Source organism: Eptatretus burgeri, chromosome 4, assembly GCF_056783735.1.
Source record: "Eptatretus burgeri isolate ZD-2024b chromosome 4, Ebu_testis_v1, whole genome shotgun sequence".
In the NCBI taxonomy this organism is placed as follows: Eukaryota; Metazoa; Chordata; class Myxini; order Myxiniformes; family Myxinidae; genus Eptatretus; species Eptatretus burgeri.
In genome coordinates, this window is record NC_140964.1 from 57,275,232 (window position 1) to 57,303,094 (window position 27,863).

The window sequence follows — 27,863 nt, forward strand, 5'->3', positions numbered from 1 at the left end:
CTATTTATATGGTACATTGCCTGCACTAAATCCATGCACGTTTTACGAGCAGCGTATGTGTCTGCTTTCGAGCACATTCCATACAGTGCGCACAGTTCTGCCATTACGCACGTGGCTTGCGCTTGCCTTCACATGACTCCGCTAGCGTGTGCATGGGGCGAACACCAATATGTGTTGGTTATTGAGGTTAAAAAAAGAACAAGCCACTTCTACCCGCACATTCGCATCTTGCCCAACATGGTGTGGAGTCGGCTTTATTGGCCTCCGTACGCGTCTCGTGCAGCGTGGGCGTTGTGCTGGCCATGTTTCCCATGCCGTGAAAAACACCATTCGTGCAGCCTCTTAAGAGGTATTTACTTGCATGCCTTTCTCATGCAATCGGCAATTCTCCCCAGATCATCGAAAGCTCCAGTCAATATTCCAGCACCAACAAGCACACCACATGACTTGGCACTGCAGTTTCCCCACCATGGCGCCTCATGCGCTGGCATCCACGAGGCCCCACCTTACAGCGAAGGCGTACGTGGCTGATTTACCTCAGGAATAGTCAGAAAAGAAGAACAGTGGGGATGAAATGAAGGAAAAAATGATTGAAGCAACCCGAGCTATGAGATCATCGCAACGCACTCCCTTGTTGTGCCGCTAAACAAAAGGAAGGGGACTATCTACACGTATAATAATGGAATAACTGTCTTGGGACACATATCCGTTGTATGCATGCGGTTCTGAGAACCACAATAATATATATTTATATGTATATATGTATGTATATATATATATATATATATATATATATATATATATATATATATATATATATATATATATATTTGTTGAAGATTCGGCATCACTTAACAGAACTTCCGTGTCAGGGGTTATAACGCCGGCTAGTTCGGCACAGGTCTCGGGTCATGTGCCTCAGATCATGATACTGTTGCGGTATTTCGCGCCCGCCGGCGTGCGACGGCCACGTAACTCGAATCGCGGCACGTCGCCCACCGGACGGACAATCCAGTCGTGACCCTCTCGGACTAACGCCGGGAACCAGTCACGGGTGGACCTTTCGGTCTCACCGCGATCGAGCCAATCAGCCCCCGCGTGGGATAGGGTTGCTCGCCAAATTCGAACTACCTAAGTACCCACGCGGAGGGTAGACCGGGCGATCGCACCTCGCCGCAGGTCGACTTCGGACACGGGCCACTTAAGCGACCCGTTCCGTACTATCAGAATAACCGAGCGGTGTTATCGTCGACCTCGACGGTTCGATTAATTATCGGGCGTATTCAGCCCACTACCAACCCTTTACGTGAAGCAAGATGGGGATTCAATGGAGGAAAAGACGAAGCGAAGCGGGAAACAGTTCAACAATAAAGCACATTTATTCACGGCACACGGGAAGCACACAAATACAATTCCACCAAATGCACACAAAAAAAGAAAACACAATTCCATTTACACAAAAAGCAAACATAAAAGTGAAAACACAGTGCAGAGCTAATACCGACTACCGAGCACACGGCAACACTTATACAATTCTACTTCACAGACGGCGCCGACAACACATACCCAAAACCAAGGAAAAGAAATACCCTCAAGAATGAGGCGGCCTGAGGCCGAGACCGGGTCGGGCCTACCCGTCTGGTGATGAGACGCGGAGCGGCGATGGCCCCGCAACCCGCGGGCCTCGTGGACAGTGCCTGGCAGGGGTGGGAACGGGGCCCCCTTGGTCGCACTATCTCAGCGCGGGGGGAAACAGGAGGGGGTTGCTGATGCTCGGGGTATAGAGGATCTTTATTATCCCTGGTGTGCGTCTCCACCTCGGCCAGGTCGCGCTGCCGGCCTCCCTCGGGCGTGCAGCTCCTGGCACCGACGCGAGCACCCCCTCGTCCGACTCTCTTCAGCTTCTCCAGCCACTGCAGGCTTCGGGCTCCAGTCTTCCACACTCGTCCCCTCCGTTCCGACTCCTTCTCGTTCTCGACTCCTTCTCGTTCTCCTTTGCGACTCTTCTCCTCTCTGACTGACGAACACCGTCCTTTTATCCCCCCGTAACTTCGCCTTTGACCCCCTCCCTTTGACCTTTCACCTCGCTCCCCATTGGCCCGAGAAAAAGTGGGCGTGAAGGCTTTTTGATCCACAAATTTGCATATATCGATCGTTCTGGAGGCGGGGCCCAAATCGCCCCTCGCTCACCGATTGGACGGCAAAAAGTGGGCGTGTGTCGTTTTTGATCCGTTTTTGAAGCACAAAATCCGTGATTTTGTACACGCTGTTCGACGCGCGTTCTGCATGAGTCCAACACCGGTACCCACAGCGGGGCAAGAACGGTGGCGATGCTACGGTTGTGAGGTGTGCGTGAAGGTCGTGGCGGTTGTGGTGAAGCGGTGGTTGTGGTTGATGTTGTGGTTGTGATCAGGGCGGTTGGTCCAAAATAAAGATAGTAAAAGAAAAACGGCTATCCTGAAGAGTCGCAGCTCGCATAAATGACATGTATTCCCACTAGACAACGGGTTTGGGCCTAACTACACATGCACTTACCGAGATACCTCACCTAAGGGACCTGAATGGTGGTTTGCGAATTTGGTAACCACAACACTACCCCCTTCCCTTTTTACAGACTCGTCCCGAGTCGTCAAATTTTCGTGTGCCATCATGTGTAGTTTTCCCCTAGTACATTTTACCTACGGATCCCTGAGTGCGACATTCATGGTATTCGTGTCCCCAAAATAAATAACCTGAGGGCTGCGTAACTATCTAAACAAACTCACTCACACGGACGACTTAAATAAAATTGCCGGCGCTAAGACATACATGCCGACGGCGCACTCATATGTACAGTACATCTTAACCTTAACTTACAAATTTTACACTAAACCATGGCCCAGGATCATTGACTCTGCAAAAAGAAAGCAGTTAGCAGGGAGCCAGGCTGCCCACATGCAGTCTCTGGCTCAAACAATGCAGGTGACAGGGAACGTGGCTGGCTGCTCACACGCAGTCCAAGGCCTTCCCTTTTGAACTGAACTCAGTGAACCACAACGGTGCTTGGGCTGCACAACGCAGTCTCCGTGCCAGCTCAAGTGGCACACGCAATGAGCACAACGAATGGATGCATGAACGGTTTGAACTGAATGCAGTGAACCACAACGGTGCATGGGCTGCACAAACGCAGTCTCCGTGCCAGCTCAAGTGGCACACGCAATGAGCACAACGAATGGATGCATGGACACAAACACGGTGCACGGGCCGCCACTGCAGGCCCGTGTTGTAGCTGCCAACAGGGCAGTTCTTGCAGCTTGCAAACTGTTGCCTTGCGGATCCTGGCGCACATGGAAATGAACAGGGGGGGGCAAAGCAAAAATTGAACGGGGCTGGTGAACGTGGGCAGTGGGCATGGCATGGCAAAGGTGAGCAGGCAAACTCAGCCCGCAGAAGAAGGCCGCTGCAGGCAAACACAGCCCGCAGAAGAAGGCCGCTGCAGGCAAACACAGCCCGCAGAACCAGGCCGGCACAGGCCTCGAAGAAAAACAGCCAGCAGATGAACTGGCCGGCACAGGCCTTGCAGCACACAGCTGCCGATGAAGTTGGCCGGCCTCCGCCTTGAAGCAAAACACGGCCAGCCGATGAAGTTGGCCAGCCTTTGCCGTTCAATGGAGGTTGGTGGAGGGAGTGCGGTGGTGCTGGCCACTTGGAAGGCGGGCTCGGACCTACCTACCTGTCTCCCTCCCACCTATCGCCTTTCCCTGTCACTGTACATACCCACTCCCTTAATTTGTCAAACCCCAATTTAGCCCCAACTTATTTTTTTGTTGTTTTTATTTTTACTCCCCCACTATAAATCGTCCCCTAACCCCCTTTATCGTCCTTGTTCGGCTAACCTATCCTGTCACCTAGCCTACTCCCAACCCCTACGTTCTCTTCCCAGAGGGGAACAAGGGAGAGCTAACGTCCTGTGTCGAGGCCCAACGAAGCCTCAGAATGGCCTCCCCAGAGTTCGGCGATCTTAACACCAAGTGGGTCCAGCGGCCCACAACGACAGCGAGGGGATGTATGGTGCGGAGGGGTACATCTCCTAATCTACCCTAACCATTTAACTGTTAAACTACCCCGGGGCTTTCAACAAGCGCCTCTCGCTTAAACTATTGGTTCTAACAACCCAGATTCCCGTCGCCTGTGTTTGTGTCCTCACAATTTCGGGCCTCGCCCCCCAATTTTCGCTCCGTGCCCTCACACGGTCTCCTGGCTAGGACACGTGGCTCCCTTTGGCAGGCACGACCCTCTGCCGAATCTCCCGCTATGGCACCCCCGGGCACTACACTGCCTCCGAGCCTACCAGCTCCCTAACACCGGGGAGTGCCCCCCATGGCACCTCCCCTGAAACGCACACGTGGCAGGCCGGCCTCCCGGGCCCCTTTCCGAGGGTCACCCGTGCCCACAACACTGCCCACGCGGCTAATGGCGCCCCGGGCCCCCGCACCAAGCAGGCGCACCCGTGCCCACTACTCTATCCCGGCCCCCATGGGCCCATGGCCTACCGCGGCCGACTAGCCTGGTGCCCGGGGTACCCACTCAGCGATACTCACCTTTCGCAGCCACGCTCCCAAGCCCGTCAACAGGGCTCCTGCACCCCTCCAAATGGGTTTCGAGCCTACACTCCCACCAACAACAAAACGACCTCCATTTTTCAATTTGACTAACCCAGCTAACTCACTTTACTCTGACCCCGGGGTCCCTTGGGCGGGAGTCACTCCTCCCCCCAATCACTCATCGCACCATGCATTCCCCATTCACTCCACTCACACAGACCCGCTGGCCTCACTCACTCACCAAGCACATGCTTCCACTTCCCTCACCAACAACTCTTCAAACACACACCACTGAACTCTGCCATCCTGCTATCTGCATCCCCTAACTAACTCGTGCTCCCACGTCGTCCCTTAAACTACAGCACGTTCCTTTTAACACTACGTAGCTAAACTACGTCCCCCCTACACATTCACTGTCTGTCACTGTCTCCAAATGTCCCAAAAAAAAAATCATTTCCCATTTTCCCATCCTAAATCTGGCTACAATCCCTCTAACTAATCCATTCCACGGACTCCATGAGGACTCACCCCTGCCCCATGAAGTCGGTCTAACTAAGCTAACCCTTCCCCCTAACTAGTTTCCATCCTGTGCCCAGGGAAGGGGGTCTTTCACCCCTTGCCCAGGAATCCTGTACACCCGAAAGTGAGGCTTGCTTTTTTTTTTTTTTTCCCATGCGCAGCACCTGCGCGGCAACTCAGAGCTCGCGCACTTTGCACCTGCCCGTGACGTCATGCAGCTGCACGTGTTCCTCGTCCCTCCTTGGACGGGACCATCCGGCAGAGATACCCCTCCTGCCGGATTCCAACCCCACGTGCAGCCATGGCGTCACCGTGCGCATAAAAAAAAAACACAAGCCACACGTCTCGAGGGGTTCCCCACGCGAACACATGTGCCTTGCCCGTTGGAGCTTAACACACACGATCGCGTGGAGAACCCGTCCGGTCCAAATCCATTTACCTGCCTAAACTTTGTCCGTCCGCGGGATCGGCAAATCCACCGCGTGCGTTTCTGGACCGGGACTTCACTCTCGCAAGCGAGCACGTGGTGGTCTCGTGCGTTGCACCGCACGAACCTCGTGCTCACTGCTGGGTGAACCCGGCACGGTCCTCGAAACAGCTACAGCCGCTACCCGGCTTTCTCTCCTCTGTCGCCGTCTCCGTCTCCATTCCACACACGCATACCTGCGTGTAACGACGCACACAGTCCACTCCATCACATTCACACCGGGAGATGCGGCTGCGTGCTCCCGCATTCCAACCGACATCTCCCTCACATACCGCTCTCTCACACACACGGTCTCCCTTGCACACAGCGACCTTGCACACGGCCGTTCACTCACGCGTGCGGGGGCACTCACCCGCGGTGCCTCACTCGCACTCCGTGCCTCATCCACACACGCGGGGGCACTCACCCGCGGTGCCTCACTCACACTCCGTGCCTCATCCACACACGGCGTGCTGGGAAGCACGTACTCCGGCACCATCGCCACCACACCACTCACACGTGGTGCCTCACTCATACTGGCCGTTTCACTCACACACACGGCCTCTTCCACACACGGTTCCTCATCCACACACGGTGCCTCATCCAAACACGGCGTGCTGGGAAGCACGCACTCCAGCACCATCGCCACCACACCACTCACACACGGGGTCGCTTCCACACACGGGGACGCACTCACGCCTTGCACCACACACACAGGGACAACCACACTGGGGATTTGTGTCCCCACAAGGGTCTCCGGGGCCTCTACACCCCCCAAGCTCTCCGTGCACCCGTCCACAGCACTCGTCCCCTCAACCTCGCAAAGCACGACCGAACTCACCTGGTCGTGACTCGCCTCAAGGGGGCATACTCCCTCCCCTCGTTCCTGGAGGAGGTCATCCAGCTGCTCACACCGGGTCCCCACACGCTCCGCGAGCTCAACCTCACTATCCTCCACTACCTCCGTGTGTGTGTGCGCGTCACTTACCCCGTCTTCATCGTGTTTATTGGTCTCTGCTTCTTTCTGGCGTCTTTCCCTTATCTTTATGTAGGTCAACCTTGCTTTCTCTTTAAGTCGCTCCCGTCCTTCCCTGTTTTTCACTCCTTGCTCTTTCACGATCTCCGCGTACCTCATCCTTGCTCTTCGTATTAATTGTTCTTTTCTCTCCCTCGCAATTACTTTCACCTCGTCTCTTGTCTCCCGAATTACTTTTTCCTTACCCGCCTCCACCGCGGGCCTGTCAGCCGTTGCACCCCCTTCCAGCTCGTTTGTTCCGACACGTGGAGTCGCCATTCCTATCTCCCTGGTCACGGCCTTCATGCCCGCCTGCAGGCTTCGGCCCATGTTCTGCGTCTCACCCCGCAGCTTTTTCATTTCCTCCTTCATGTTTGTTTCCATTCCGTTCATTTTTGTATCCATCTTTTCGTTTATTTGTTGTGTATTCGCATCCATCGTCGTTTTCACTTCATTTGTATTTGTTAACCATCTTTTCGTTCATGCCTTTCATTTCGTTTTTCATTTCATTTGTATTTGTAACCATCGTCGTTTTCACTTCATTCATTTGTTTGTTCATTGCCGCCAGCATGGCGCATAGCTGGGCCATGTTGGATGCACTCAGCTGAGCCGTTTCGGCAAGGGTTGGGGAAGGGTCTTGGTGGAGAGGGGGGAGGGAGGTGTCATACACCGCGGCCGCTGCCGCACCCACCTCGGGCCCTGGGTTCAGTTGGGCGAGTCCGTGTTCCTGCACAATCAACATTTCCTGCTCGGGGATTCCATCCTGGACCATGGACTCTACATTATTACACATATACATTTCTAATACCCCCGGCTCCTGCTCGCCTTGAGACGCCATCTTGCTTCTCGTGAAGGGTTAATTTCGCTCGCTCGTAATTTGGAGGGAATCGGGGGTCGCTTCTCTCACCCCTGGACCGATTCCCGTGAATTTAGCCGGAGACAGGAGAGCCCGTTTTCCTGTTCTCCGATACCAGTGCCGCGAGGAGGGCGATGAATTTGTATCGCACGACCTGACACCAGTGTTGCGGTATTTCGCGCCCGCCGGCGTGCGACGGCCACGTAACTCGAATCGCGGCACGTCGCCCACCGGACGGACAATCCAGTCGTGACCCTCTCGGACTAACGCCGGGAACCAGTCACGGGTGGACCTTTCGGTCTCACCGCGATCGAGCCAATCAGCCCCCGCGTGGGATAGGGTTGCTCGCCAAATTCGAACTACCTAAGTACCCACGCGGAGGGTAGACCGGGCGATCGCACCTCGCCGCAGGTCGACTTCGGACACGGGCCACTTAAGCGACCCGTTCCGTACTATCAGAATAACCGAGCGGTGTTATCGTCGACCTCGACGGTTCGATTAATTATCGGGCGTATTCAGCCCACTACCAACCCTTTACGTGAAGCAAGATGGGGATTCAATGGAGGAAAAGACGAAGCGAAGCGGGAAACAGTTCAACAATAAAGCACATTTATTCGCGGCACACGGGAAGCACACAAATACAATTCCACCAAATGCACACAAAAAAAGAAAACACAATTCCATTTACACAAAAAGCAAACATAAAAGTGAAAACACAGTGCAGAGCTAATACCGACTACCGAGCACACGGCAACACTTATACAATTCTACTTCACAGACGGCGCCGACAACACATACCCAAAACCAAGGAAAAGAAATACCCTCAAGAATGAGGCGGCCTGAGGCCGAGACCGGGTCGGGCCTACCCGTCTGGTGATGAGACGCGGAGCGGCGATGGCCCCGCAACCCGCGGGCCTCGTGGACAGTGCCTGGCAGGGGGTGGGAACGGGGCCCCCTTGGTCGCACTATCTCAGCGCGGGGGGAAACAGGAGGGGGTTGCTGATGCTCGGGGTATAGAGGATCTTTATTATCCCTGGTGTGCGTCTCCACCTCGGCCAGGTCGCGCTGCCGGCCTCCCTCGGGCGTGCAGCTCCTGGCACCGACGCGAGCACCCCCTCGTCCGACTCTCTTCAGCTTCTCCAGCCACTGCAGGCTTCGGGCTCCAGTCTTCCACACTCGTCCCCTCCGTTCCGACTCCTTCTCGTTCTCGACTCCTTCTCGTTCTCCTTTGCGACTCTTCTCCTCTCTGACTGACGAACACCGTCCTTTTATCCCCCCGTAACTTCGCCTTTGACCCCCTCCCTTTGACCTTTCACCTCGCTCCCCATTGGCCCGAGAAAAAGTGGGCGTGAAGGCTTTTTGATCCACAAATTTGCATATATCGATCGTTCTGGAGGCGGGGCCCAAATCGCCCCTCGCTCACCGATTGGACGGCAAAAAGTGGGCGTGTGTCGTTTTTGATCCGTTTTTGAAGCACAAAATCCGTGATTTTGTACACGCTGTTCGACGCGCGTTCTGCATGAGTCCAACACCGGTACCCACAGCGGGGCAAGAACGGTGGCGATGCTACGGTTGTGAGGTGTGCGTGAAGGTCGTGGCGGTTGTGGTGAAGCGGTGGTTGTGGTTGATGTTGTGGTTGTGATCAGGGCGGTTGGTCCAAAATAAAGATAGTAAAAGAAAAACGGCTATCCTGAAGAGTCGCAGCTCGCATAAATGACATGTATTCCCACTAGACAACGGGTTTGGGCCTAACTACACATGCACTTACCGAGATACCTCACCTAAGGGACCTGAATGGTGGTTTGCGAATTTGGTAACCACAACAATACCAACGTACCCCTGGGCCGTACCAGATGGGGATATAGACCCTGGATATTATATAGATATTATATGTATATATATGTATTATTATATAGATATTATATGTATATATATGTATGTATATATATGTATATATATGTATGTATATATATATATATATATATATATATATATATATATATATATATATATATATATATATATATATATATATATATATATATATATATTGTTACGAATTTGGGAATTCGATTGCACACAACATACAGGTTTCTTTCGTCAGCTATGTCGATAAGTGCTTTTTCCCAAGATAGCTCACCTTTCATTGTTTAAATGTTCAGAAATCGATTAGATTTTCTGCGGATCAATTTAATAGACAGGGAAAGAACAATAGAAACATCCCTCCCCCTCTTCTGCGAAGAGGAAGAACTACCCTGCCGTCCCGTGACTCATGATGTCAACAACTCCCACCCGTGGCTGAGCGGGGGATGGAGCCTGAGGGCATGAGTCATGAGTCACGCCGGGAGCGGGGGAAGGGCGGGAGAAGGATAAGGACGAGATCCTTTCTTTGTTCTTAGTTAGTAAGCGTTTTGCTTCGGCAGAGAGTAGTCGCTCAGCAGACCTTCGGGTCCTGTTTGGCTAAGGTTAGGGTTGAGGCGTTCAGAAGCTTTTTGCTTCGGCTGGCTCAGTGAGCTTCGGCTGAGGCCTGGCTCGGGAGGAGGCTTTTTGGAGGCTTTTTGCTTTGATGGTTCCGTTAGCTTCTGCTTGGCTCGGGAGAGCTTTTTGCTTCAAGCTGCCCTGTTTGGAAGAAAGTTAAGCCGGTCGCTTGGCTTGAGCTGCGAGTAGTGGCTTCTTCTTCTTGGTTCGTGGAGCTCTTTGTTCTCCATTTTGGTTCCCGGCTTGGCGTGACTCATCGACCTTTTCTTGGAGGTGGTTCCTTGGGGGAAGCGGCGCATCGACGGGAAGGATCGGCGCCTCGTCTCACCAGCACGTGTTGAGAAGCGCGGGAGGATTTGCGGGAGCTCGGGAAGGATCACAGCTCACAGCAATTGGATCCAGCTCGCTCTTGCTGGAGCCTGGGTCCGAACAACTTGAAGACCACACGAGGTGGAGATGTTCGAGATAGGTTCTGGGTTTCAGCTCACCTGTCCTCCGAGCTGGAGCCCATTATTAAAGGCCTCTACCACCATTTATTGGGTGTGTGTGTGCGTGCGTACGTGTGTCCGTGGGCCCGTCTAATAAGTAGGAACTGCTGTTCAATGCAAGTGACTGTACATAATAAGTAGACGGTTGTAGTTCTTTTGTCATGCTTTTGTTGCTTGTATAATTGCATACGTGTTTTGCCTTGTTTAATTGCATAGTGCTTTATTGTAATAAATGTCCTTGTGTGAATGTAAACCTGTTCGTTGCGTTCATTCCCTCATTGAACTGCCCCATCTTGTACTCGGAATATAGTTGGTTTTTAAATAGCCAGTAAAATGATCGAGTCCAACGGGACTGTGTGATAATACCCCGCTCGGTTATCCCAAAAGGAAGCGAGCTGCTTAAGCGGCTCGTTTCCAAGCGGTCCTGTTGAGGTACAATCCCTCGGTAACCTACCCGCGCGAATAATTAGGTAAAGCGAAGATTTGGCGATCGGACCCTGTAGCGACAGGAGAGTGCGGACAACATTGTGGTGTGGTTACAAACACGCCCGTGGCTGGTTTCCGGCGTTGATCCGGAAAGCCGCGACTGGATTGTCCGTTCGGTGGGCGAAGCGACTGCTATTGGTTAGACGCGGTCGTTCGCACGCTGACGGGTGGGAAATCTACAACAAAATATATATATATATATATATATATATATATATATATATATATATATATATATATATATATATATATATATATATATATATATATATATATATATATATATATATATATACATATATATATATATATATATATATATATATATATATATATATATATATATATATATAAGCCTGGTGTTGGCGCAGTGGTTAGGGCAGTGGCTTGGGATCCAAGAGGTCCTGAGTTCAAGCCCCGTTGGGCCACTGAATTAATACACCAGGGGTTGAATCAGCCTGCCATCCTTCCGAGGTCGGCGAAATGAGTACCAGTGTACTGGGCCGGTGTATACCCCGGTTAAAATAGGTGTACCTTATCCCTGTGTCGTAAGAGGCGACCAGGGTTGCGTCAGGAAGGGCATCCGGCGTAAAACATGTGCCAAATCACTATGCGGATCATACGGATGATCCGCTGTGGCGACCCCTAACGGGAGCAGCCGAAAGAAGAAGAAGAAGATATATATATATATATATATATATATATATATATATATATATATATTATAATAAAAAATGACCGTTTTTACAGCCATTTTTCCCTGCTATGCAGGGGTTTGGCTTTTTCTTGAGGCAATGTTTTATGGCCGGATGCCCTTCCTGACGCCAACCCTGGTCACCTCTTACGACACACAGGGATATGGTACACCTATTCTAACCGGGGCATACACCGGGATCAGTACACTGGCACTCATTTCGCCGACCTCAGAAGTATGACAGGCTGAGTCAACCCCCTGGTGTTAATTCAGCAGCCAACAGGGCTTGAACTCAGGACCCTGGGATCCCAAGCCGCCACCCTAACCACTAAGCCAACACCAGGCTTTTTCATATATATATATATATATATATATATATATATATATATATATATATATATATATATATATATATATATATATATATATATATATATATATATATATATATATATATTGTTGGAGACCAACCCTGGTCCGCGGGAGCAAAATGAATGTGGGCAGTAAGCATGGCATGGCAAAGGCAGCAGGCAAACACAGCCTGCAGAACAAGGCCGTCACAGGCAAACACAGCCGGCAGACGAACTGGCCGGCACAGGCCTTGAAGCATAGCAGCTGCAGATGATCCGGCCGGCACGGCCTTGCAGCAACACAACAGCTGCCGATGAAGTTGGCCGGCACAGGCCTTGAAGTAACACAGCCAGCAGATGAAGTTGGCCTGCCTTTCGCCTTGAGATGGAGGTTGGTGGAGGGAGTGCGGTGGTGCTGGCCACTCAGAAAGCGGGCTCAGACCTACCTACCTGTCTCCCTCCCACCTATCGCCTTTGCCTATCACTGTGCATACCCACCCCCTTAATTTGTCAAAAACCAATTTAGCCCCAATTAATTAATTTATTATTATTATTATTATTTTTTATTTCCTATCTCCCACTATAATTCGTCCCCTAACCCCCCTTACTGTCCTTGTTCGGCTAACCTATCTCGTCACCGAGCCTACTCCCAACCCCTACGTTCCCTTCCCGGAGGGGAACAAGGGAGAGTTAGCGTCCTGTGTCGAGGCCCAACGAAACCTCAAGATGGCCTCCCCAGACTTCAGCGATCTAACCCAAAGTGGGTCCAGCGGCCCACAACGAGAGCGAAGGGATGGATGGTGCGGAGGGGTACACTTCCTAATCTACCCTAACCATTTACCTTTAAACTACCCCGGGGCTATCAACAAGCACCTCGCGCTTAAACTATTGCTTCTAACAACCCAGATTCCCGTCACCTGTGTTGGTGTCCTCACAATTTAGGGCCTCGCCCCCCAATTTTCTTCCCGTGCCCTCACACAGTTTCATGGCTGGGACGCCTGGCTCCCCTTGGCAGGCACGACCCTCTGCCGATTCTCCAGCTATGACATCCCCGGGCACTACACTGCCTCCGAGCCTACCAGCTCCCTAAACACCGGGGAGTGCCCCCCATGGCACCTCCCCTGAAATGCATACGTGGCAGGCTGGCTTCCCGGGCCCCTTTCCGAGGGTCACCCGTGCCCACAACACTGCCCATGCGGCTAATGGCGCCCCGGGCCCCCGCACCATGCGGGCGCACCCGTGCCCACTACGCTATCCCGGCCCCCCATGGGCCCTTGGCCTACGACGGCCGATTAGCCTGGTGGCCGGGGTACCCACTCAGTGATACTCACCTTTCGCAGCCACGCTCCCAGCCCGTCAACAGGGCTCCTGCACCCCTCCAAACAGGTTTCGAGCCTACACTCCCACCAACACCAAAACGACTTCCATTTTGTCAATTTAACTAACCCAGCTAACTCACTCTACACTGACCCCGGGGTCCCTTGGGCGGGAGTCACTCCTCCCCCCAATCACTCATCGCACCATGCGTTCCACATTCGCTTCATTCACACAGACCCGCTGGCCTCACTCACTCATTAAGCACATGCTTCCACTCAACTTCTCAACTCACACCGCTGAACTCTGCCATCCTGCTCACTAAATCCCCGACTACCTCATGCTCCCACGTCATCCCTTACACCACAGCACGTTCCTTTTAACACTACGTAGCTAAGCTACGTCCCCTTCTCCACACTCACAAGTCTGTCCATGTCCTCAAATGTCCCAAAAATCACTTTCCCCAACCTAAATCTGACTAAAATCCCTCTACCTAATCCATTCCACGGGCCCCATGAGGACTTACCCCTGCCCCATGGAGCCGGTCTAGCTAAGCTAACCCTTCCCCCTAACTAGTGTCATCCTGTGCCCAGGCCAAGGGGGGCAGATCCTTTGCCCATCCACCCCTTGCCCAGGGAATCCTGTTCACCCGAAAGCGAGGCTTGTTTTTCTTTTTTCATCGCGCAGCACCAGCGCGGCAACTCGCAACCTGCGCACTAGCACGGCAATTCACAGCCGTGCACTTGTGGTGTGACATCATGGCAGCTGTTCACGTCCCTCTTCCCTCTAGGACGGTACCATCCGGCAGGGATTCACCCTCCTGCCGGATTCCAACCACACACGCAGCCATGACGTCACCCGGTGCATAAAAAAAAACACAAGCCTCACGTCTCGAGGGGTTCCCCACGCGAACACATGTGCTCTGCCCGTCGGAGCTTCACACACATGCCCACGTGGAGAACCCATCCGGTCCAAATCCGTAATCCTGCCTAAACTTTGTCCGTCCGCGGGATCGGCAAATCCACCGCTGGCGTTTCCGGACCGGGCTTCACTCCCGCAAGCGAGCACATGGCGGCCTCGTGCGTTGCACAGCACGGACCACACGTTCGCTGCTGGGTGAACCCGGCGCGGTCCCCATTACAACTACGGCCGCTACTCGGCCTTTTTTTCTCTGTCGCGGTCTCCGTCGCCATTCAACCCACGCACACCTGCGTGTCACGACGCTCACACACCACTCCATCAAACTCACACCGGGAGATGCAGCTGCATGTTCACACATGCTGACCGACATCTCCCTCACACACAGCGACCTTGCACATGCTGTCTCTCTCACACTCGGCCGTTCACTCACGCACCGTGCCTTACTCACACATGCGGGGGCACTCACCCGTGGTGTTTCACTCACACACGGCGCGCTGGGAAGCACGCATCTCGGCACACTTGCCACCACACCACTCACACGCGGGGTTTCATTCCCACACGGGATGTCACTCATACCCGGGGTCTCATCCATACAAGGGCTCGCACTCACACCTTGCACCTCACACACTGGGACAACCACAGTGGGGATTCGTGTCCCCACAAGGGTTTCCGGGGCCTCTATACCCCCTGAGCTCTCCGTGCACCTATCCACAGCACTCCTCCCCTCGACCTCGCAAAGCACGACCGAACCCACCTGGTCGTGAGTCGCCTCAAGGGGGCATACTCCTTCCCCTCGTTCCTGGAGGAGGCCATCCAGCTGCTCGCACCGGGTCTCTAACCAGTCCGCCAGCTCCCCCTCATGGTCCTCCACTACCTCTGTGTGTGTGTGTGCGTCTCTAACCCCGTCCAATTCACTCTCTATCTTCCGTGTCTCTGGCAATACTTTCATTTCCTTCTTTGTCTTTGTTACTTCCCTCGTCTGCATTTTTATTTGTGTCTCCTTTATCCGGGTTGGTCCGAATTGTTCTTTCATCCGACGAGTGGTGTCGATTCGGTCCTGCACCACCGACATTGCTCCTTGTGGTGCTGTCACACATCCCACCTTATTGCGTTGTTCTGCTTCCTGGCTCCTTCTGAGTCGTTCCTCCTCTCGGAACTTCCTGAGTTCTTCATTCTCCCTCCGGAGTTTTTCATTCTCCGTGGACTCCAATATTGCTCCCCGTTTTAGTTGTTCAATTTCCAACTCACATTGTTCTTGTTTCCTGCCCCACAGTTTCTCCTGCTCTTCATTTTCCAATCTCATCGTTTCTTTCATTTGGCTCATTTCCTTCCTGTGTTTCATTCGCTGTTCTCTCACGACTCTTCCTTGTTTCCTCTCCTGTCCTTCCTTCTCCAGTTTCGTTGTTTGCTTCATTTGGTTAATCTCCCTTTTGTGTTTCATTTGCTCTTCTCTCACTACTCTTCCTTGTTTCCTCTCCTGTCTTTCCTTCTCCAGTTTCATGGTTTTCTTCATTTGCTTCATCTCCATTTTGTGTTTCATTCGCTGTTCTTTGTCTTTCTCCTCGCACTCCAGCCTCGCCTTTAATTTCAATTGGTCAACCTCAAATTCATGTTCCTTTTGTTTTCTTTCCCATTGTTCCTCTCGTTCTTCCCTCTCCAATCTCCTTGTGTCCTTCAATCTCCTGATTTCTCCTTCCTGCTTCATTCCTTGCTCCTTCAACTTCTCCTCGTATTCCAACCTATTTTTTTTCCTTTTGTCGTTCAGTTTCAAATTCATACTCTTTCAGTTTTTTATTCCACTGTCTCTCTTGTTCCTCGTTCTGCAATCTCATCGTTTTCTTTAATTGACGGATTTCTTTCTCCTGTCTCATTCCTTGTTCTTTGTATATCCTATTCCACTGTCTTCCTTGTTCCTCATTCTGCAATCTCGTTATTTCTTTCAGTTGGCTGACTTCCTTCTCCTGTCTTATTCGTTCTTCCATCATTACTCTTTCTTGCATCTCATTCTTTAATCTGGCTTTCGCTTCCAGCTGTTCGATCTGTACAGTGTGGTTTCTTAACGTTTCATTCTCTGCGGTCGTTCTTTCTTCTCTCACCATCCTCAACTCGTTTTGTAATTCCCTCTCTTTGTTTTGGTGTTTCTGTAACTCTGAAGCTTTCTTTTCCAATTCCTTTCTCATCTCCGCACACTCCGACTTTGCTTTGGCTTCTAATTGTTCAATCTGCTCAGTGTGGTTCCTTAACGTTTCATTCTCTGTTCTCTTCCTTTCCTCTTTTAACATCCTCAGTTCGTCTTGTAATCCTCTTTCTTTGTTTTCGTGTTTCAGTATCTCAGAAGTTTTTGTTTCTAATTCCTCCCTCAATTTGCATGCTTCTTCACTCATTTCATCTCTTCTTTCCACCGCTTCCCTCCTCAATTCGTCCCTTTTTTTTTTACTGTATTCATTTAGTTTTTTCTGCCATTCCTATCCCATTCTTATCTCCCCTTCCAGGATTTCTCTTTTAAACTGGCTTGCCCTTACCTCTCGCTTCAGTCGTTCCAATTCCCCATCTTGTTTGCGTTTTTCCTTTTCGAGCTTTGTTTTCCTTTCTCCTTCCTCCCTCAATTCTCCCTGCAGTTCTTCGAACTGTTCTGACTTTTCCAGCAATTCTTCCGTCCTTTCCTCCAGCTGTCTCTCTCCTCTTTTTATCTTCCATTCTTGGCTTTCTCTTTCCTGATTGCCTGTTCTTATCTCTTCCTTTAATTGTTCCAACTCTCCATCGTGTTCACATTTTTTCTCTTCCAACTGTATTTCCCTCACTCTCCCCTCCAGTTATTTGAACCGCCTTGCTTCCTCCAATAATTTTTCCATTAGTTGTTTTACTTCCAAGTCGTGCTCCTTTTGTTTCTTTTCGAGCTCGGTTTTCCATTCTTCCTCCCATTGTTTCCTATCCTGGGAGATACCAATCTGCTGTTGCTCTATTCTTTTGTTCAGTTTGCTCTTCGCATAGTCCAACTGACGGGTATAAAACACTACCAAATTCTTTTTCCCACATAGTTTGTCGACTCTGTTGGCCAAGTCATGTTTTTGCCACCGAATTCGTTCCAGTAAATTGTCCAATCACTGTACATGTAAATTGTCCCCCCCGTACATGTAATTTTTCTGAAGCTCGTCTGCGTGCCGTTGTGACTCGTCCACTCCACTTTGCACCTCCTCGATATATTCTTCATAACGCTTCACCTTTTCCAAGACATCCCCCAATTGTGCCTGAAGCCTGCCAATGCTCGCATAGTCATCCTGCCATGCCTGCCATGGCACATGCCGTGACCACGTGGCTTGAACTGGTGACTGGGAGCTCACGCCTCGTGCTGTGCCGTTAGTTGTGCTATTAATATCAGCCCGCTCCGTGCTGCGCTGAGGTGCGATCGCGCTGCCATTGTGCAACTCCGTTTGCCAGCAAAGTTCGTGCTCAAGCCGCTCCCACTGACCACAGTTAGTGGTGGGGTTATAATTATAAAAAGAACCGACCCGGGCCATGGATCCTACATTTCTACACATATACATTTCTCTCCCCGACACCCGCTTGCCTTGAGACTCCATCTAATTTCTCGTAAGGGGTTAATTTTAATTGCTCGTAATTTTAAGGGAATCGGGGGTCGCTCCTCTCACCCCTGGACCGATTCCCCGTGAATTTAGCTGGAGGCGGGAGGGATTCGAATCCCACTCCCGGACACCAGTGTCGCGAGAAGGGGGATGGGTTTGTGTCCCATGACCTGACACCAGTGTTGCGAGGAGGGGGATGAGTTCGTATCCCACTCCTGACACCAGTGTTGCGAATTCGCGCCCGCCGGCGTGCGAACGTCCACGTGACTCGAATCGCGGCACGTCGCCCACCGGACGGACAATTCCGTCGTGACCCTCTCAGACTAACGCCGGGAGCTAGTCACGGGTGGGCCTTTCGGCCTCACCACGATCGTGCCAATCGTCCACCCGCGTGGGATAGGGTTGTTCGCCAAACTCGACCTACCTTAGTACCCACGCGGAAGGTAGACCGGGCGATCGCACCTTGCCGCAGGTCGACTCCGGACACGGGCCGCTTAAGCGATCCGGTTCCGTGCTATCAGGATAACCGAGCGGTGTTATAGTCAGCCTCGACAGTTCCGATTAATTATCGGGCGTATTAAGCCCACGACGAACCCGTTACGTGAAGCAAGATGGAGATTCAATTAAAGAAAAGACGAAGCGAAATGGGAAAACAGTTCAACATAATGCACATTTATTCCGTGGCACACGGTGAGCACACATATACAGCCAAACAGAATGCACATATATCAAATGGAACAAAAGAAACAATGACGCAGAGATACTACCGACTACGCGAGCACACGGCAACACTTAAACAGTTTTACTTTACAGACGGCGCCAACAACACATTTACTCAAAAGCAAAATAAAAGGCCACCCTCAAAGACAAGGGGGCAGACGGGGCCTGTGGGCCAATATTTGTGCGGGACTTGAAGGAGCGATCAGGTCCGCGAGACCGGGTGGGTCCTACCCACGTCTTCGTGATGAGCCGCAAATGTGGCAGCGCGGCAGTGCCCCGACTTCGTGCTCCTTCGCGGGTTTCGTTGGCACTGCTTGGAGTGGGGTGGGAACGGGGCCCCCTTTTCGCACTATCTCAGCGCGGGGGAAAGGGGGAATTGTTGATGCTCTGGGGGAAGGAGAAAAGCTGGCTTGCTTAGGTCCCGTGACGAGCGTTTCCACCGCGACCTCGTCGCCGACCGCCGTCTTCCTTTCCTCGGACCCGAGCTCCTCGGACTCTTCCCCCAATTCTCCTCAGCCGACTGCAGAAAACCACCTGGACGCCCTCGCCTCCCTACTCCACTCCGCGCTCCAACCCGACTTGCCTGCCTCGCAACAACAACTCTTGCGCAACAACTCTTCTTTCTCTCTGCCCCAAAACTCTCTTCGCTTTTCTGCCACTCCACTCTGCTTTTCTGCTCAGCGTTTTATAGGCCGGCAGGAGAACCCATATGCAAATTTCCGGATCAGGATGAGCTCGGGGGTGGAGCCACGCTCGCCCATTGGACGGAGGAAAAGGGGCGTGAATCTCCCCTGATCCTAGAATTTGCATATCTCGATGTGGGAGCGAGTTGTGAAGGTAAAGGTTGTGGCTGTTGGCGTTGTTGTTGTTGTTGTTGTGAAGCGGTGTTGTGGTTGGTGGTTGTTGTGTGATGGCGGTTGGTTCAAAATAAAGATAGAACAGAAAAACGGCTATCTCAAAGCGTCGCAGCCCGAATGAATCACATTTATTCCCTCTAAACAACGGGTTTGGGGCGAACTACACATGTACTTACAGAGATATCTCACCTAATGGGACCTGAATGGTGGTTTGCGAATTTCCACAACCGTAACTATATATATGTATATATATATATATATATGTATATATATATATATATATATATATATATATATATATATATATATATATATATATATATATCTTCTTCTTCCTCTTTCGGCTTGCTCCCGTTAGGGGTCGCCACAGCGGACCAACCGTCTCCATTTCGATCTATCCTCCACATCTTCCATTGACACTCCAACCACCCGCATGTCCGCCCTCACCGCATCCCTTCCTCTCCCGCATCCCTTTGGCCTTCCTCTTCTCCTCTTGCCTGGCGGCTCCATCTTCAACATCCTTCTCCCGATATACTCAGCTTCCCTCCTGTGCACATGTCCAAACCATCTCAATCTCGCCTCTCTCACTTTCTCTCCAAACCGTCCTACCAGCGCTGTCCCTCTAATATACTCATTTCTTATCCTATCCATCCTCGTCACTCCCAACGAGAATCGCAGCATCTTTAACTCTGCCACCTCCAGCTCTGCTTCCTGTCTTTTTGTTAGCGCCACCGCCTCCAAACCATACAACATAGCTGGTCTCACTACCGTCTTATATACTTTCCCCTTCACTCTTGCAGCTACCCTTCTGTCACAAATCACTCCTGCAACTCTTCTCCACCCACTCCATCCTGCCTGCACTCTCTTTTTCACTTCTCTCCCACACTCTCCGTTACTTTGGACAGTTGATCCCAAGTATTTAAACCAATCCACCTTCCCCACCTCAACTCCTTGCAACTGCACCATACCACCACCCTCCCTCTCATTTACGCACATGTACTCCGTCTTACTCCTACTGACTAACATTCCCCTTCTCTCCAGGGCGTACCTCCACCTCTCAAGGCTCGATTCAGCCTGCTCCCTACTCTCCCTACAGATCATGATGTCATCCGCGAACATCATAGTCCATGGAGACTCCAGTCTGATCTCGTCCGTCAACCTGTCCATCACCATTGCAAACAGGAAAGGGCTCAGAGTCGATCCTTGGTGCAATCCCACTTTTACCTTAAATCGGTCCGTCATTCCTACCGCACACCTCACCGCTGTCACACTGTCCTCATACATATCCTGCACGATCCTCACATACTTCTCCACCACTCCCGACTTCCTCATACAATACCACAACTCCTCTCTTGGCACCCTATCATAAGCTTTCTCTAAATCCACAAACACACAATGTAACTCTTTCTGGCCTTCCCTATACTTCTCCATCAACATTCTCAAAGCAAACATCGCATCAGTGGTGCTCTTTCCTGGCATAAACCCATATTGCTGCTCACAGATCGTCACCTCTCCTCTCAACCGAGCTTCCACTACTCTTTCCCACAACTTCATGGTGTGGCTTAACAACTTTATCCCTCTGTAATTTCCACAGCTCTGCACATCACCCTTATTCTTGAAAATTGGAACCAGTATACTTAATCTCCACTCCTCCGGCATCCTCTCACTTTCCAAGACTTTATTAAACAATCTGGTTAACAACCCCACTGCCATCTCTCCTAAGCACTTCCATGCCTCCACTGGTATACCATCTGGGCCAACCGCCTTTCCACTTTTCATCTTCTTCATAGCAGTCCTCACTTCATCCTTACTGATCCACCCCACTTCCTGATTCACTATCTCCACCTCTTCCAACCTTCTCTCTCTCTCATTTTCTTCATTCATCAGCTCCTCAAAGTACTCCATCCACCTTCTCAACACACTCTCCTCGCTCGTCAGCACATTCCCATTTGCGTCCTTTATCACCCTAACCTGCAGCACATCCTTCCCAGCTCGGTCCCTCTGTCTTGCCAATCGGTATAAATCCTTTTCCCCTTCTTTTGTATCCAACTTCTCATACAGCTCGTCATATGCCTTTTCCTTGGCCTTTGCCACCTCTCTTTTTGCTTTTCGACGCCACTCCTTGTACTCCTGCCGACTTTCTTCATCTCTCTGACTATCCCACTTCTTTTTCGCCAACCCCTTCTTCCTTATACTTTCCTGTACTTCCTCATTCCACCACCAAGTCTCCTTATCTTCCTTCCTCTGTCCAGATGTCACACCAAGTACCTTCCTAGCTATCTCCCTCACAACTTCTGCTGTCGTTGCCCAATCATCCCACCCATCTTTACCACCATCCAACGCCTGTCTCACCTCCTCCCTAAATTTCACGCAACAGTCTTCCTCCTTCATCTTCCACCATCTGGTCCTTGGTTCAGCCCTCACTCTCTTCCTCAACCTCACCTCTAAAGTCATCCTACAGACCACCAATCGATGCTGTCGAGCTACACTCTCCCCTGCCACAACCTTACAGTCACTAATCTCTTTCAGGTTGCATCTCCTACTTAAGATGTAATCCACCTGTGTGCACTTTCCTCCACTCTTGTATGTCACCCTGTGTTCCTCCTTCTTCTTGAAATACGTGTTTACCACTGCCATTTCCATTCTTTTTGCAAACTCTACCACCATTTGCCCTTCCACATTTCTCTTGTTGAGACCGTACCTCCCCATCACCTCCTCATCCTCTTTATTCCCTTCCCCAACATGTCCATTGAAATCTGCTCCAACCACCACTCTTTCATCCTTGGATACACTCTCCACCACTTCATCTAACTCACTCCAGAAATCTTCTTTATATTCCATCTCACACCCCATATGTGGGGCATATGCACTGATGACATTCATCATCACCCCTTCAATTTCCAACTTCACACTCATCACTCGGTCAGACACCCTCCTCACCTCCAATACCCTCTTGACATGATCTTCCTTCAGGATTATCCCGACACCATTTCTCCTCCCATCCACACCATGGTAGAACAGTTTGAAACCACCTCCAATGCTCCTCGCCTTACTCCCCATCCACTTGGTCTCTTGTACACACACAGTATGTCCACCTTTCTTCTCTCCATCATATCAGCCAACTCTCGCCCTTTGCCAGTCATCGTCCCAACATTCAGAGTTCCAACTCTCACCTCCACACTTCTACCCTTCCCCCTCTCCCACTGCCTCCGGACTCGCCTTCCCCGTCTCCTTCTCCTCCTTCGCCCAGCAGTAGCACAATTTCCACTGGTACCCTGCTGACCACCGGTACCGGTGGCGGTCGTTGGTAACCCGGGCCTCGACCGATCCGGTATGGAAATTCGTTTTGTTGTCCGCATATTGATTTGGCATAGGTTTTTACGCCGGATGCCCTTCCTGACGCAACCCTGGTCGCCTCTTACGACACACAGGGATATGGTACACCTATTCTAACCGGGGAATACACCGGGCCCAGTACAACTGGTGCTCATTTCGCCGACCTCGGAAGGATGGCAGGCTGAGTCAACCCCCTAGTGTTTTCGACTTGGTTTATATGCATGTATATATATATATATATATATATATATATATATATATATATATATATATATATATATATATATATATATACATATACATATACATGCATATATTAATTCAGTGTCCCAACGGGGCTTGAACTCAGGACCTCTTGGGTCCCAAGCCACTGCCCTTACCACTGCGCCAACACCAGGATTGTATATATATGTATATGTATATATATATATATATATATATATATATATATATATATATATATATATATATATATATATATATATATATATATATATATATATATATATATATATATATATATATATATATATATATATATATATATATATATATATATATATATATATATATATATATATATATATATATATATATATATATATATATATATATATATATATATATATATATATATATATATATATATATATATATATATATATATATATATATATATATATATATATATATATATATATATATATATATATATATATATATATATATATATATATATATATATATATATATATATATATATATATATATATATATATATATATTGCAGACATATATATGTATATATGTATATATATATATATATATATATATATATATATATATATATATATATATATATATATATATATATATATATATATATATATATATATATATATATATATATATATATATATATATATATATATATATATATATATATATATATATATATATATATATATATATATATATATATATATATATATATATATATATATATATATATATATATATATATATATATATATATATATATATATATATACATATATATATATATATATATATATATATATATATATATATATATATATATATATATATATTGTAGACATATATATGTATATATATATATATATATATATATATATATATGTATATATATATATATATATATATATATATATATATATATATATGTATATATATATATATATATATATGTATATATATATATATATATATATATATATATATATATATATATATATATATATATATTGTAGACATATATATGTATATATATATATATATATATATATATATATATATATATATATATATATATATATATATATATATATATATATATATATATATATGTAGACATATATATGTATATATATATATATATATATATATATATATATATATATATATATATATATATATATATATTGGGGAAGATAAGTCATTGTTGTGAACAACTGTTTTTAAGACCTGGAGAGAAGAGTGGGATTGAAGTGTGTGGGAGTTTGTTCCAGAGGCATGACAAAAGAGGAATGAAAGAGTGAAGGTAAGTTGTGATTCTTGATTTTGGTCGTTTCACCAAAATGGGGTTGCTCGTGGACCTTGAGCATCCTGCGGAAATATCGGCGGGGGGGGGGGGGGCGGGGACAGATCACAGACAGAGCAGTGTGGACGAGGCCGGAGAGGAGATGGAAGACAGAAAGACGACTGACCTGCCTCCAGTGAGAGGAAATTTGAGAATAAAGAAATTTGACAGTTGGGGAAGAAAGAAGCAAAAAGTAGGAATACAGAGACAAAAGGGACACAAGTTTTATTTATGGGGCAGCTAAAGTCGGCCTTGAAAGACAGACATAAAAACGAATTTGGCAAATACAGCAAACAAGGTACTTATTAACACAGAAAATTTGACGGAATCACAAATGGCAACACAGGGACAAAGATATAACAGAAAGACATGAAGAATCCAATTCAGAAAACTTGGTTCTGAGGAGAAGGAAGCAGCAGCTGCAGATTCGATCGACACATGGAAAAATTCCCAACCTGGAATCTCTGCCTTTTTAAGCAAGCTTTCTTCTGATAAACTTCGTCATTGTAAATTATCGACTAGTTAATTATAATTAACGGAGTCCTGCTCTCCACTGTAGAGGTGAAGTTACTTATTCACTGGCAAGGTGAGTCTATCCAATTTTTTAATCTAAAGAGGAAGTAGAAAAGTCGAACCTCCACTTGTTTTGAGGATTTTAGAGTCCTGCACTCTAAAATTGGCATTTTAAAAGTGATTGTTTACCATTGAGAGATAGGGCCAAAATGATGTACAGCACGATATCTCAAAAAGTTGTGGATGGATTCAAACAAAACTTGGTGGACAAGAAGATGGTTTTTATAACTATTTTATAAATTGTTATAAGGTTGGTAATATTGTTATGTAGTTAAGGTTACATGGTTGTGTAGTCTTGAGGAGTCAAAAGATCAAGTGCTTTAATGATGGGGATTAAAAGATCAGCTTTTTGAAGGTCAAAAGGTCAAGTGGACCAGAATTCTCAATTTTATCCTACTTACCTCACACCTGGAGCGGCACTATACAATACATATTTATGTCTGGAATGTGTGTTGCACCCCTCCACCCCCACCCCCTGATCCTTTGTTTACCTCCACCACCGAAGGTAAGGAGGTTATGTTTTCACACCTTTCTGTTTGTTTCTCTGTCTGTTTGTTTGTTTATGTGCAGGATATCTCAAAAAGTTGTGGACCGATCGGGATGAAATTTTGTGGACAGGTTGGGTGTGTGACAAGGACGAACTTTGATTCTTCACCTGCCGCTGAAAAGATTAGATTTTGGTGAAGATCCAGATCGAGATCCGACGAGTGGAATTTTTAAAGTGAATCTTCACCATTGAAAAATCGTGCCAAAAACGATACAAAAAAATGCCAAAAAAACCCACGACATTTCAAAATGTTGTGGACAAATTCAGATGAAACTTGGTGGACAGGTTGGGTGTGTGACTACGATGAATTGATTAGATTTTGGTGAAGAGCCAAATCCGGATCTGGATGTAATAAAAAATTTTTTTATGATTCTTCACCATTGAGATATAGGGCTAAACTGATATAAAGCACGATATCACAAAAAGTTGAAGACGGATTCGGATGAAACTTGGTGGACACATTTTTTGTTTGACCATGACCGATTGATTCGATTTAGGTGAAGATCCGCATCTGGATCAGACTCCTCGCATTTTTAAAGTGGTTCTTCACCATTGAGAGACAGGGCCAAAAATGACATATAGCACGATATTTCAAAAATGTGTTGGGCCAGATATGTTCACGTGGATCAGGCATTGCGTGGCAGAGGTATGCACTCTAGCGAGTGCCGTTCTATTTTTTTTGTTTTATTTTGAACCTATGGGCTATGATTGTTTTTTTTCACCTAAAACCTTCCCAGACACACCAGTCATAACCACCATTTTTCAACTCATTCCTTCCAGTAGTTTAGGAGTGCATAAAAGCCAAGCAACCAAAAAAACAAACAGAAACAAACAAACGGAGAATTCTCAAATTATATGTAGTGTTATTGTCTGTGTTTGAATATCATCAAATTAAAGCTCAAGCAATTGTCATAATTGATCTCTCCTTCCTTCAGGTCCAGCTCTGCATCGAAATGTGTGTGCAGCTTGTCTGGTGAGTCGAATCGTGAGATCCTTTTACTTCCGCCACCGAAGGTGAAGGAGGTTACGTTTTCACCTCTCTCTCTCTCTCTCTCTCTCTCTCTCTCTCTCTCTCTCTCTCTCTCTCTCTCTCTCTCTCTCTGTTTGTGTGCAGGATATCTCAAAATGTTGTGGATGGATCTGGATGAAATTTGGTGAGAAGTTTGCGAGTGTGACAAAGACGAAATGATTAAATTTTGGTAAAGATCCGGATCTGGATCCGACTATTGGCATTTTAAAAGTGATTCTTCACCATTGATAGATAGGGCCAAAATGATGTACAGCACGATATTTCAAAAAGTTGTGGACGGATTCTGGTGAAGTTTGCTGGACAGCTTGGGTATGTGACAACAAAGAAATGTTTCGATTTTTGGTGAAGATCTGAATCTCGATCTGGGTACGAGAATTATTTTATTTTTGGAGTGTTTTTTTTTCACCATTGAGAGATTGGGCAAAAAACGATATATAGGATGATATTTCAAAAATGTATTGGGCCTGATATGTTCTCGTGTATCAGGCATTGCGTGGTGGAGGTATGTGCTCTACTGAGTGTCCCAGTTTTTCATTTGTTATTGACCATTATAAAATCAGGTCAAGTCAACTTCTTGATGATGGGAATGAATTCAGAATTTAAAGCTTTTGATAATAACAAGTCTGAAGACGACGATGGTTCACGAGCGGTATTTGACGATGTAAATTGTTTCAGAAGTCAAGGATGAGACAATGTGATAATGTTTGACCAAGTTATAAAAATGATCAACATGATGTGGTACGAGTGACAGGTTATTAACTGCAAAATGTCGAAAACCCGGTTTCGTTCAACAACTTTCAAAATTTGACCTTTGCATAACCCTTAAGGCTCCCAAAACAATGTTGTGGACATTAAAATAAGGAAACAGGAGACGTGCTATAGCTTATTGGAGTTAGTTCGTCGAAGAAGGTCGAAAACCCGGTTCGATTCCCACAACTTTGAAAATTTGACCTTTGTGAACTTTAAAGGTCAAATGTCAAGGATTATGACCTTTGGTGCAAAGGTTCCTCTGGATCATTCCAGGAACAATATAACGTCATATAGGCTATATGGCATTTCGCACTCCTCGGATTATCCATACTTTGATGAAATCAGCGTAAAAACAAACTTGAAGGGTGCGCCACGGACAAGGTGTTCGAGATAGAGAAAAATGGTTTCAAGACTTTAGGTGGGGAATGACCTCAAGATTATGCATAAAAAATATTGTCATCCTAGCTCTCAAAGTTTGGGCGGTCGTCTGATTTTTATGTCAAAATTCGCAATTTTCTAAGTTCGTGACCTTGACCTTGGGACGAAAATGAAAAATCGAGCTTCGTGAGGCTCGATTTTTCTTACCGAAACCCCTGCCAGATTTGACAAACCCCCTCGGAGAAGATGGATTTTTCTGTCAAAATTCGCAATTTTCTAAGTTCGTGACCTTGTGAC

General features: G+C 47.8%; 1 protein-coding gene across 6 annotated transcripts in view; it reads left to right on the forward strand.

Annotated features, from left to right (window-relative positions):
• LOC147028112 (SID1 transmembrane family member 1-like) overlaps window positions 1-27,863 on the forward strand; it is a 199,856-nt gene that overhangs the window by 134,042 nt on the left and 37,951 nt on the right. For all 6 annotated transcript variants that reach the window (XM_085878160.1, XM_085878156.1, XM_085878155.1 and 3 more), the window contains one exon: window positions 26,344-26,381. In XM_085878160.1, coding sequence (XP_085734286.1) covers window positions 26,344-26,381 — 38 coding nt within the window. The remainder of the gene's footprint in view (window positions 1-26,343; window positions 26,382-27,863) is intronic.